The sequence below is a fragment of the Myzus persicae genome, unplaced genomic scaffold, assembly GCF_001856785.1.
Source record: "Myzus persicae strain clone G006 unplaced genomic scaffold, MPER_G0061.0, whole genome shotgun sequence".
Lineage (NCBI taxonomy): Eukaryota > Metazoa > Arthropoda > Insecta > Hemiptera > Aphididae > Myzus > Myzus persicae.
The window spans coordinates 1,506,384-1,519,052 of NW_019104044.1; the positions used below are offsets into that span (position 1 = coordinate 1,506,384).

Below are 12,669 nucleotides of genomic sequence, written 5' to 3' on the forward strand. Positions count from 1 at the left end.
TTGTATAATAATATATGTGTGTGTGTGTGTGTGTGTGTGCTCACTGCGCATGCCTTTTAATGGGCCAATGTTTTTCTTGAGGACGGTAAACACACAGCAACGGCAGCATGTACGAATAGAATGTGGAAGGAGCTATTTTTCCTGCGCTCGTGTAATACCTACTCGTCGCCTGGACCGGGGGGGCGGGGGGGGCGGGCGTGAATTTATGTGCACTGGTGAATGTATTGTGTGAACTGGCTATTAATCTATGTCGAGTCGGTAGAAACGGCGACCGCCGAAGGGATTCCGTGGTCCTCGTCGTGTATACCTATCCCGAGTTCAGCAGCCGGCTAGCCAACCGACCCTCCCCCCCCCCTCTCAACCGTCGACACGCTCACCTCGTTGATTTTACTGACTTGACGTTTTCGATTGTCGACGAGAAGTTCCTACCCCCCCCCCCCCCCCCCCCCCCCCCCCCNAGCACGGGTACGCACTCGCCTTTGCAGAGCACAATGCACGTTCGTCTCATACCGACTCACACACGACCTCCCCGCGTTGGCGACATAGACACTAGGCATAGTATTATGGCGCATGTCCCATCTCGCACTGTACATCACAAATCCCCGATGTGCACTGCCAGCGCACTACATATCATCACGTTCCATATGAACATCGGCTATGAATCACGGGCAATGTGTGTGTGTGTGTGTGTGTGTGTGTGTGTGTGTGTGTGTGTGTGTGTGTGTGTGTGTGTTTGTGTGCGCCGGCAACGCCCACGTGACAGACTGACTGTCTGATAAGGAAATCGCAGCATAGGCGAACGACTGAGCGCTCACACACACACACACACACTACATAATACTCTTCCTTTTCCGCGGGCCAGTATTCTCATACTCGACTATACCGTAAACGACCCTACCTCCAGTAACTCCGTTCGGAGTGCATCGACCTCAGATTTCCCGGTAAACATTGTCTCCGACGCACGCGAGTACATAAAATACGAATCGATCAGTTCGCGTGTGTGTCGTATACCTGCATAAAAGTATACATTTGTAGTGCGAGTACGTGTATTCTAGCGTGGCTGCCCGCTTAAGCGCATAAAGTGTACGTTGGAACTCTCGCAGTAATACACGTCTCCACACCCCCCCCCCCCCAGTCACCGAAATCCGTGTCTACTTCGACGGACTGTGGCGCGATGGTCACGGAGTAGCTGATCTACGACAAGGGTCGCGGTACTCATCTAAAGTGAGCGCCGAGCGGACACGGTGTGCAGCGCGTACGCGAGGCGGCGTACACAAGAAACAGAAGGATGTTTTTTTCTGCAAAAAAATGTAGTCGATGATAATAATAAAATAATCATATTTCATTTTCCGGAAAATGGATTGTTTTACTTCCGATAGCGATGATTATGCGAACTACCGAGGTTTTGGTTTATGCGAGTATGCGTTAATAAACTGCTAACCACAAGCCACGGATGTTTACAGTAGGTATTCCAGACTCTAGAACCCTGCAAGTTTTGAAACGGACCACCAACAAAACTAATTAGAAGCAACAGTTTCTTCAAAGACGGGAACATGGATTGTGATCGTATTAGCGTCCACCGGTATAGAAGTAAAATATTCCGTATGAATAATGTTGGATCTGTATTGGGTAAAAAAATAATAATGAATAATTGATTATTAAAACAAATTGATTTCATACGAAATCATTTTTATCATATTGAACACTATTATAGGTTGTTCAGGTCTGACGAGGAAATACCGGGAATAGGGCCAAAATAGTGTTATATCTGTATAATTTTGGCCCAATTCCCGTGGCCCATCCTATATTATATAATTATATCTAATTTGTATCCTCATAATATGCTCACCATTAGAAATCTACATATTATTATGGTTTTTGTAATTGTGACGTTTAAAAAACGTAGTTATCAGTAATATCACTCCTAGGGTGTTATGGTCATTTTAACATAAATTGTATACAATTTTATATTTTCGTAGTCATCAAATTATATAAGATAATGTTTATTATGTTTCAATGTTTGATCTACTCATAAAACATCAAATGTTTGTGAAATATACCGAACTTTGTGGTTAATTAATTTAAATTTGAATGTTACAATTTTTACAACACTTTGCAGAGTTTCAATATATTTTACATAACTTAATGATGAAATATATTTTAAACGACACACACTGTGACTGGACTTACCTATATTATATATAAGAATCGATTAATGAGCTATTTTAATGCAAATCCTAATACTTACCCAATACTCTAATAGCTGCAATTAGGGTAATTAAAATCATAAATGTGCGAATTTGGTATTGGGCAAAAAGTTTTCTCACCTTAAATTATATCTCATGCTATAAGCACATAAAGCATATTTTTTAATTTCCATTGTTTTTAAACCACTCCGGATAAGTCATAATTATTCACAAGAAAAAATCAGCACCATTGCTTTATAGGTATTTACAATGTTATTTTTTTTCACAATTTAATATTAGTATATTTTATGAAAAAAATAAATTTAAGACCTTACAGAAGCAGTCAATTATAATTAATTGAATCAAACATTATGAAAAAATCGTCAAAAATAAGTCACACTCTAATGTTTATTATACAATTATTGGTATAGAATAAACACGAATATTGAAGTGATTATTATTTCTGTTTTAATTCATTTTATTGTGAAAGTTTACGTTAATTTTTTTTATCTTTAAAACTTTCGTGTACTTATGTATTGTTTCAGTATGGATATTATATGTTTTGTTAATCACTCTCTTAATACAAGTTATGAAAATGTAAATACTATATTTTTTTAAGTTAACTAATTATATATTATACTATTAAATTTAATTAAACATTTATTGACGCAATATACATATATTATTGTATTGTGTTGTTAATTAGTTATATATTGTTATGTTGGATCAATACAATTGATATATTTGCAGTATTTATATTTTTGGATGGTCATAAAGCGTATAATATTTCTTAAATACTTAATAAATATCTTTACAGTTACCAATAACCTATATTAGAGTAATGACAACATAACAATTTGCTGCATTTATCTTGGATATAATTATAAATATAATAGGCATGTGTGTTGTAGACAATAGACTAATTGGTATAATACTCCAAGAAAATTTTCCAAACTTTGCCTCATATATAAATCTAAATAAAAGTGACTATAGATTTTATGAGTATTGAGTAGAACACCTCAAGTGAGACATATGAATTATGAATACTTGCATAAATCCTATTTTATAAATGTATCGTCAGCAATGCAGCCTATAATTTATAGATAAAAAAATATATACAAATATTCCAAAAAGTATAATCGTACAACATTTTGAAAGAATATCGAATGTTATATTATTTTAAGCTGCACGCCCGATATTCCATAGTTGATAAATGGATTCGGCACACCATATAATAATTTTAAATATTTAAACAATTTAATTTTCATAATTCTACATATTGTTAAATGTTTTTTCTCTCTCCGTGAGTTTAGTAATAGGCGTTTATGTGATTCAACCGCCTGCATACATGACTCTTAATTTTCACAAAAAAATTTACTTTTCCCTATATTATGGTTAAATGGTATAGTTTTGGTACAGCGAAAGAAAAATCATAACAAAATACGATATTGTTCTAGATTTTTAAATTAATATCAATTATTTGCACTCCCCCTCTCGGACAACGCTCTTGAATTTCGTAGTCGGAAACAATGTTTACACGTGACCAAGTCCAGACGTAGTTCAAACGACTCAGAGTACCTCCGTGATCGGCCACGACAAGTACACCGACTTCTCAACTCAAGTGTTGATCCTTAATTTTTAAAAATATAGTGTCTATATTTTGTCAAAGCAACCACACAACCTCTGTTCGTACATTACGGTGAAACGGTTCAAGTGTATTTTCAAAAAAAAATTATCCACTGACAGCTGTACAAGTACTCCCGATTCGAGATCTATATAACAACAACGACAACAACGACGACGACAAATGGACGTCCGATCTGGAGGCACGACGGCCGCGACCATTTCGCTGGTGTTCGGGCTGATGGCCGGTTGCGGTGCAATCGTACTTCCGGCCGATCGTCCGACCGGAACCGGCGCTCGGGCCGACCACCGGACACCCAGGGACATGCGCGAGCCGAAAATCGACGGCCAGGGGCTCGACCTGCTCGGGCTCAAGACCACCGGCCAAAAGTGGTCGTCGGACGAGTACCAGACGCTGTCTTCGCTGCAGCAGACTTCCGACGACGGCGGCGGCGGCGGCGGTTCGGCGCCGGTCACCGCCAAGGTGGACGTCTATCCGGCGCTGACGACGGACTCGCCGCCGCCGTTCGTGGCTCGCAGCCGGTACGTCAGCAGTCACCTACACCCGCCCTACCTGCACCACCTGTACGGCGGCGACACGGACGTCCGACAAGAAACCGCAGATCCGGAAGACCAGCGTCCGGAGTACTCGGTGATGCCGAAATGGAACAGGTGCGCACGCGATTAATTCGAGGCTAAGATATTATACTTCGCCCTTTTGTTAGATAATATCATCCCCTTTCCATCCCCTATCCGGTCGTATAGTAACCGTTATAATATTGAACCACGCATACAACGGGGGAAATACGTTTGGGTGCATTTACCCAAGACGGAATACTCTAGGGCGTAAATCCATACAACGTTTGGGCGTAATATTTCCCTTCACAATAGTAAGTTTGGGCGCATTTATTTCTTCGCATATATTTACATATTGCACTTAATCTGAGCGCCTATTAGCGTTATCCAGAAAACACAGAGAGGAGGTTGGCTCAATAGTCTACTAAAAATATTTAGCTACATACTTCTTTTTAAAACGTCCTGATTTAATTTTTGTTAATTTTAATTTATTATTTATTATTTATTATTTTTCTATATTATAATGATACTTTATTTTTATTTTTTGTGATTAATTAATATTTTTTGTAGCAAAACATGGTCTTAATTTTTCATATAATTCAATATATTTTTTTAAACTTCATAATTTTCGCAACATTTTTTACAAACTTCTGTTTTTCTTCAATTTTTTTTTTTAAATTTATTAGTATTTTCCTTTAATAAATTAAGATAATGTGATCTACAGCAAGGTAAGCAGTGAAGTATACTTATTAGATTAGATTAGATTAGATTACACAAGACATTCGATAGTTACAGTATTGTGCCCAATAGTGTTTTCTTAAATAGGCCAAACATGTTAACAATTTTCAAGTAAATTTTTTATACTGAGCCCAAACGGGACATCCTCATAGAACAACCTCGGTACGAGTGTACGACTGTTTGGAGCTACATCGTAACAGGTATGTTCATTCGTTCATTTGTTATTTACCTACAAAAATTATATTCTATTATTACATGTTTAACCGATATTAATTTTTAAACGAATTTTAACTCATCAACATGTACTTTTTGATGTGATGGCCAGTTTTTTTTTTAAATAAATGAATAATTACACTTTTAGAAATGAAAATAGAATGTTACCATTCCAATTGTATACATAAATAGATGTTGAAACAAAATAAAATTTCAAAAAAATTGAAAATCAAGGTAATAACCTTAAATCTTTTAACAGAATTAATTAATTATATTTTTAAATTGTTTCTGATGCCGTATCACACAGTCCTGGTCAACCGTTGTATATGGGTACAATTAAAATATTGGTGTACTCTTGTTTTTTTTATAGTCATAACTTATTATTTATGAGAGGTGCCTATGATATTTACAATGATATAATAACGTAATAGTAATATATGATGTTGTTGAGTTAAGCGTAAAATAACGTCTGTTTAATTAACGGGTTATGTATATATTATAGTGTTTGAAAACTTGTGTTGTAATGACGCTGGTGAGAATATTGTTTTAACAACAAAATAATTAATTATCAAAACAGAACGATATAATATTATATATAATAGTGTTTATATGGAGATCCCTATTCGTCAAAGTACATTCAATTAATTCATGTTAAGTTGGAACATATTATTATGATGCTGTATTCAAAATCCAAACAAGTATCACAATCATACACTAATACACTGATAAGTGATAAATAATAAGAGCCCGAATATATTATTTAGACTGTTCCATATATTTTATAATATCGTAGTAAATAATTACTGTCACAAAGGAGTCGATAATTTTCGATGTAACGACGCAATATTGGTCGTTTATCGATTAATAAAATGAATAATTTTTCAACCGACAAAATAATAATATAATATGTATTTTATTATGTACAATAAAAAAATAATAATAATTCACAATTTATTAAGGTTAATTAAAAAAAAAAGCTAAGAATTGTTTAGACTAACCAAAATGAGTTATAAATTATAATGCGTTAAATCGAATTTAATAACAATTCTTGATAATTAAACACAGGTACAACTAAAATATAATAATGATTCACATTATTAACGTTCATTTTAGAAAAAAAACTTATAATTATTAAGACTAATGAGAATAAGTTATAATGCGTTGAATTGAACAATTGTGTAATTAAAAATCATGACATCAAGAATAATGATTTTACTAAATAAGGAAACATAACATACGGCCATGTAGGTATGAAGAAAACCCTTGGTTTCAGTTAATTTAATAATTTGTTATACAATAAGGTTGACAGAATTATTTAATAAATGTTTTTGTACGTACCTTAACTGTTTATAAATACGCGTCTAAGCCCTATGTAAGCGCAACAATTATAAGTAATTTTCTTTGGTTGTTTTATTTTCACAAAATATGAATATAATATTATTTATATTGTATAATATTATGTTGGAATACTCACATGGAGATCTACTAATACGTTAACCAGAAAAAAAATTGTTGTGGCTTGCTTAGTGAAAAGAAATTAACGAAACTGAAACATGAAGTATTTTATGTATTTTACATTGTATATTTATTCTACACACTTATTCTCAGAGTACATTTTAGAGACTTAGAAATAATATGACTTCCCCATCTGTGACTTCCCGGGTAAAGGTGATACTGAGATATTTTATTTTTAGCGTTCCATGCAATATCGTACATATCGTACGCAATAATCAATGTGCCTAATCGAAACTTTAATTATGTTTTCCTTTGACAAACTAAAAAACTGCATACAAATTATACTATACACGACGAATTGTAAACTAACATATTATCTAAAACGTTAAAATTTCGAAAAAAACTTTTGTTATCTATTGAACGGCAGAGAAATTAGATTAGACTATTGCCATAGCGTGCACCTGTAGCGTTACGTACCTTTTAAAGGGTTATTAGTTAAGACGGACGGCTTTTGAACACCGTCAGAGGTAAGGGGCCCGGTTTTCCTGCCCTCCCCCACCTCCCACTTCAACCCCTACCGACCAGTTCTCCACACTAACCTGCATGGAGTTTGATCGGCTGTCGCGTTTCACAGGTACCACCCCAGTCACAGGCAACTGAAAAAATACGGACCAGTGATCATGGAGACGGACGTGGCAGCGGACGGCAGCAGCAGCGTGGCCGGTGGGTACAACGTTTACGACAACAGCGTGGACTACGGTACGGCGAGTGTCAACTACGAACCGGAACCCTTCAAAAACGCCAACGCCGGCAGCGGCGCCGGTGACGGGTACGCCGGTTGGTACGGCGACCCGCCGACGCAGTCCTCGCGGCCGGCCACCGTGGTGGCCGAGGTCCGGCAGCCCGGCCACAAGATGTCCATCGACGTGCACAAGTTGACGCTGCTGGCCATGGTAAAAATCGCTTTGGCCAAGCTCAAAGTGCTCACGGTCATCAAGTTCCTGGCCTTCCTGTGGGTCAAGTTGAAGCTGCTGGTGGTGCTTAAGGGGTTCCTGTTCGCCAAGTTCGCCATAATGGGCAAACTGCTGAGGCTGTTCCTGCTGCCCTTCCTGCCCAACCTGCTGACGTGGCTCAGGAACGCGGCCATGATGCAGCTGAACCCCACGATGACCCCGCCGGCCATGAGCGAAATGGCGAGCACCGCGATCCAGTTGCGTAACGACAGTGTCGCCGATCCAGCGCTCAGGAGGAGCACAGCCGGCCTGGACACGCTGGGGGCGGCCGGCAATTTGTTGCAGTTCGTGGCCTTCGTGCAATCGGCCAAGTGCGCGGAGAGGACGGCCTGTCGAGTGTCCGGCACCAGACCGCCGAGTCTACAATCCACGATGGCGAACTGGTAATATAAACGTCAACACAATTGTCCATAGGTACCGATCGTAAAATGTGACGTAATCGCGTTCCGACGTTGCGAGACAACGTTTTCATGAAAGAAATCGTCGATGACTTTGTTGGGTTTCCGTTTACACTTTGAATTGCATAAACGACAAACCCGATGTTCGGGGCATATTTGGAGAGAACGAAATGTTTACATGGATCTATTCAATAAGACAATAGATAAGTCCACAATATCTATCCCCAATTCAAAATCATATACTGTTTCCGTGACTTATACGCAAGTTTAAAAAAAAAAAAAAATACGTCGTCGACCCGGTGAATCGAACACAGTATAAACATCGATAAACAATTTGAATCTATTTCTCTGTCTATAGATTTTTTTATTGATTGGTGTTTCCAACGTTTTGCAAATAATCTATACATATCATAGATATAATATATTATGTGTATAGATTAAAACAATATAATATATATTATGTATTATTATTATTTATTATGATCATACAATTTTTTATCATTATGCTTTTTTTAGTTTATTGAATGACAATTCACATTTTTAATTTCATATTCCGAAGTAGAATATTTTTCTAATTACTTCGATACATTGAAATTTAGTTTCCATAAACTAGTAGTTTGTTGATTATAACTTATTTTAACTTTTAACTTTAGATAAGCGAAAGAGCAGGGGCCACGAATTTGTAGGGTTTCATCTCAGCTTTAACTATTCATAGAGTTATCGATTAACTACTCGTTTGAAATTCAATTTTACATATCAAAAAATATTCTGCTTTGGAATATAAAATTAAAAATCCATATTGTTGTTATTTAAAAAATTTTAACGATAAAAGAATATTTTTTTTGAAACTATTATTTTCGAAATAAGATAACATTTAAGAAAAAAAACAATGAGTGCATACAATATTAACTGGTTCGTCATAATATTATCTATAATAATTATTCAATAAAATTGTAACAGTTCTAAAAATATTTAATGTTTAAAATTATCTGAATTAAGTAATTAGTTGACCACGAATTATGAGACATTTTTTTCATGAACAATTTCAATGATTGATATAGTTTATAAAATATAATATGTTATGACAATTTTATCTGTGTCTAAGTGGTTACAAAATATTTTTATAAGCCCATAATACTCACTTCAAAAACGGGTATTTACCAAAATAATCGATTTAAATCCAAACATAACTCAGTAGGTTAGATATACATTATCCGTGAAATTGTGATTTATATTTACCACCAACATTTTTTTACAATCGATTACACTTTTATGGTTTAGTGCCATATTATTAGTAAGTAGGTACACGTATGTTATGTTTATTCAATTAAAAAACACATTCGCCTAAAAAAAAAAAACTAAATATAGGGTACTTAACTAACAATGTTTTTTTTTTATAAATCAATTCAAACAACTAAGTTCACAGGAAAATCAGTAGTAAAAATAATATTTACTTATTACATTATTCAGCGTGTACCTAACTTACTTTTATGGCACACTGCGTTTATATTATTATGGACAATTCATTGGGTTCATTATGTTTATATTCGACATTCGTAAATGGCTTAACGTCTTTTTTTTCGTTAAAATACACAAATCAATTTTATATTACAATAAATTATTTTTGTTACGTAGGTAAGTACTAATTATTATATTATTGTGTGTCTTCAACTGAATCCGTTTATTTATTTATTTTTTAATTTTGACTTTTCCTCGATGAAGGCAACTATAACTATAACTATGTGTATAATACATTTTCGTCAAACATAATATTATTTATATATATGCTAATTGTTTCTAGATATGTTTCATCATTTAGTTATTGTAATGATGTTACGTGTGCAAATGTACCTACATTTAGTTTACAAGCATAAGTAACAATAACTGTGTGAATTACTTTAAACATGTTTCATGTTCCGTAATACTATATTTTAATCAAATAAACGTTTTGTCTTTTTATTTAGTTAGGTATATTGCCACTTAATTCGTTGTTTTTATTTGTTCAATTTTACTGATTAAAATACAATCCAATGATTAATCATCATAAATATGTTAACACTTATAAATACAGATAGGTGACTAGTGTTATTAAAATAACAATAATAATAATAATTAATATTATAATTCCAGGATCTTATCACCGTTGGTGAATTATATTCCTAACAGAAAGTTAAAGTCGTACATGTCAACATTGAAGGAAGTTTCAGACTATCGCTTAGAAAACATTTTCAGTAATCCTTCAACAGTAGAATGGTTTAAATGGTGCGATGAACGGTATCATTGTGATGACGAAGAAGAAGAAGACGCAGAAGAAGATACTGCTGACAGTTTGATTTAAATTATATTATATTTTTTTTTTCAATACAGGAGGTATCCACAGTTGTATTACAGATGAATGTTAAATTTTTAAAAACTAATATCAAAGAAATTATAATTACAATTTGTATGATACATCGATATATTTGTTTTTATTATTTGCTTATTTTAACTTTACTATATTATATTGTATTATGCAGAAATCAATATTGTTGTTCTGAAAATATGTTTGATATTTTCCACGCTTTAGTTTATTTTTTTCGCTCTGTGGTAATATTTAAATTCCTTTTATCGATTATAAAGTAAAACAATATATTATTTTTAAAAAATTGTATAATATTATATTTTACTTAGTATTTTTATTTGTATTTTATTATAATATTATTTATTATTAATTCATACTTACTTTTATTGTAATTTAATCTTAACGTTGAATCATATAAATGTAAGTTATAAAAATGTTATTATTATTATTTTTTATTTTTTAAATTTAAATTATTTATTTTATTATACTATACGCCTATTGGCTATTATTATTATTAATTAAATTTAAAACTATTTGTATTAAAAATATAGTATGTGGTATATTAATGGACAAAAACATAATTAATTTAAATGTCTCATATAATTTTGATACAAGTAAATATACAAAATACAAAAATATTGAAAAGTACTGAAAATACTAAAGAATTGTTAAGGGTATATATATATATTTTTATTGATTAGTATTGACCTCTATGAAATTGGCTTCAACACTTAGACACAGATATTCTAAAGTACAGCTAATATTTAGCAAACTAACATTAAAAAAATCGCATTATATAGGGTAATATTCTAAATACTCATTGCACGCTCAAAACAGGTAAATCGTAAATAAATAACACTAACACAAATAATTTTCTTACTTGTAATTTTGATTTTATTCACTCTAATAAAGTTGACTCTGCATAACGACAATTTGAATGTCACGCCTAATAGTACGCAAGACCCCTCGGGGTGTGACGTCCTAATAATTAAAACATGGTTAAATGATTAAGACGCTTGCGTATGGCCAAGTATATATTAGGGAGGAGGGTGCAATTAATGTACCTGGTTGCCCAGGGTGACAATTTTTTTTTTGACCATTTAGGGGACAGTCAACTTGTATTGACACATAATTGTTGTGTATTAATTGTATCAACAAAAAAAATGTACATATTGTATAATATCAGCTATTGTACTACTGTTATAATAGAATGTACCTTACTATGTAAAAACAATGATACAGCTCAAAAATGTATATAGCTTCCACCAATCTGTCGATAAATAATATTGATAATAATATTACAAATTATATAACTATCATAATATCTATAAATATATATGTTTGATGAAGTTGAGATAACGGTTACCGCGACTGTAACCACCTGACGGCACGGTAAGATTATGTACATAATTTAATTTCATAAAATAGGTACTTAAATGTTTGAAGTCTCCGAGAAAAATATTTTTCAATTACAACAAAATATTAAATGACTGAAAATGTAATTCTTGGTTTATAACATAGTCTACTCAATATTTTTAAATGGGTGTAATGACAACTTATGCGGAACCTTGTATTATGTCTTGTTCCACCTTTCTAACTGAGCATTATTTGTTTTTATCAATATTCATAGAAAAAAAAAACGAAGAAAAAATCCAAGTGTCAAGTTTTTGAATTGCTAAAAAAAAGTCAAAATTGAAAATATTTTGATAATGAAACTATATTATAGGTAGATACCGAAAGTGATAATACAAACACTTCTTAGAGCTTAGACAATTCAAGTAGCTACGGTTATTGGTTTTTGAATTACAAAATTGTCAAAAACTGAGTATGCATAAAAATTCAATTTTTCTTTAAAATAATTTATGTGTTCCAAAATTATTTAAAAATATACTAGGAATATTGTAATTCTGAAATCCCAAGAAACAACTAAATTCGATTATTTCCTACCAGCAACCACTCTTAATATCCTAACATGTTTACTACCTACTCTAAAGAGTAATTACAAACTTGTAATACTTTTTTAATAATCCCAACGACATGGTAAAATTAATATATGATTATTAAATACAAATAATCTAAAATAAATAGTTTTAGTGATACGTTTAAAAAAAAATATGCACAAAATA

The 12,669-nt window shown here is 33.3% G+C and overlaps 1 protein-coding gene across 1 annotated transcript; it reads left to right on the top strand.

Moving 5' to 3' along the window:
• Positions 1-3,469: 3,469 nt before the first annotated feature.
• Positions 3,470-10,650, top strand: LOC111037971. Its single transcript, XM_022320864.1, has 3 exons — positions 3,470-4,481; positions 7,426-8,187; positions 10,333-10,650. Exons 1-3 carry the CDS (start codon positions 3,994-3,996, stop codon positions 10,538-10,540), a joined length of 1,458 nt encoding a protein of 485 aa, XP_022176556.1. The 5' UTR covers positions 3,470-3,993; the 3' UTR covers positions 10,541-10,650.
• The last annotated feature ends 2,019 nt before the right edge of the window (positions 10,651-12,669 follow it).

Excerpts from the sequence above, each read along its gene's own strand:
- LOC111037971 (XM_022320864.1), top strand. The coding sequence starts at position 3,994 with ATGGACGTCCGATCTGGAGGCACGACGGCCGCGACCATTTCGCTGGTG. Across the intron at positions 4,482-7,425 it reads GTGATGCCGAAATGGAACAG|GTACCACCCCAGTCACAGGC; the intron begins GTGCGCACGCGA and ends CGCGTTTCACAG. Across the intron at positions 8,188-10,332 it reads CAATCCACGATGGCGAACTG|GATCTTATCACCGTTGGTGA; the intron begins GTAATATAAACG and ends TTATAATTCCAG.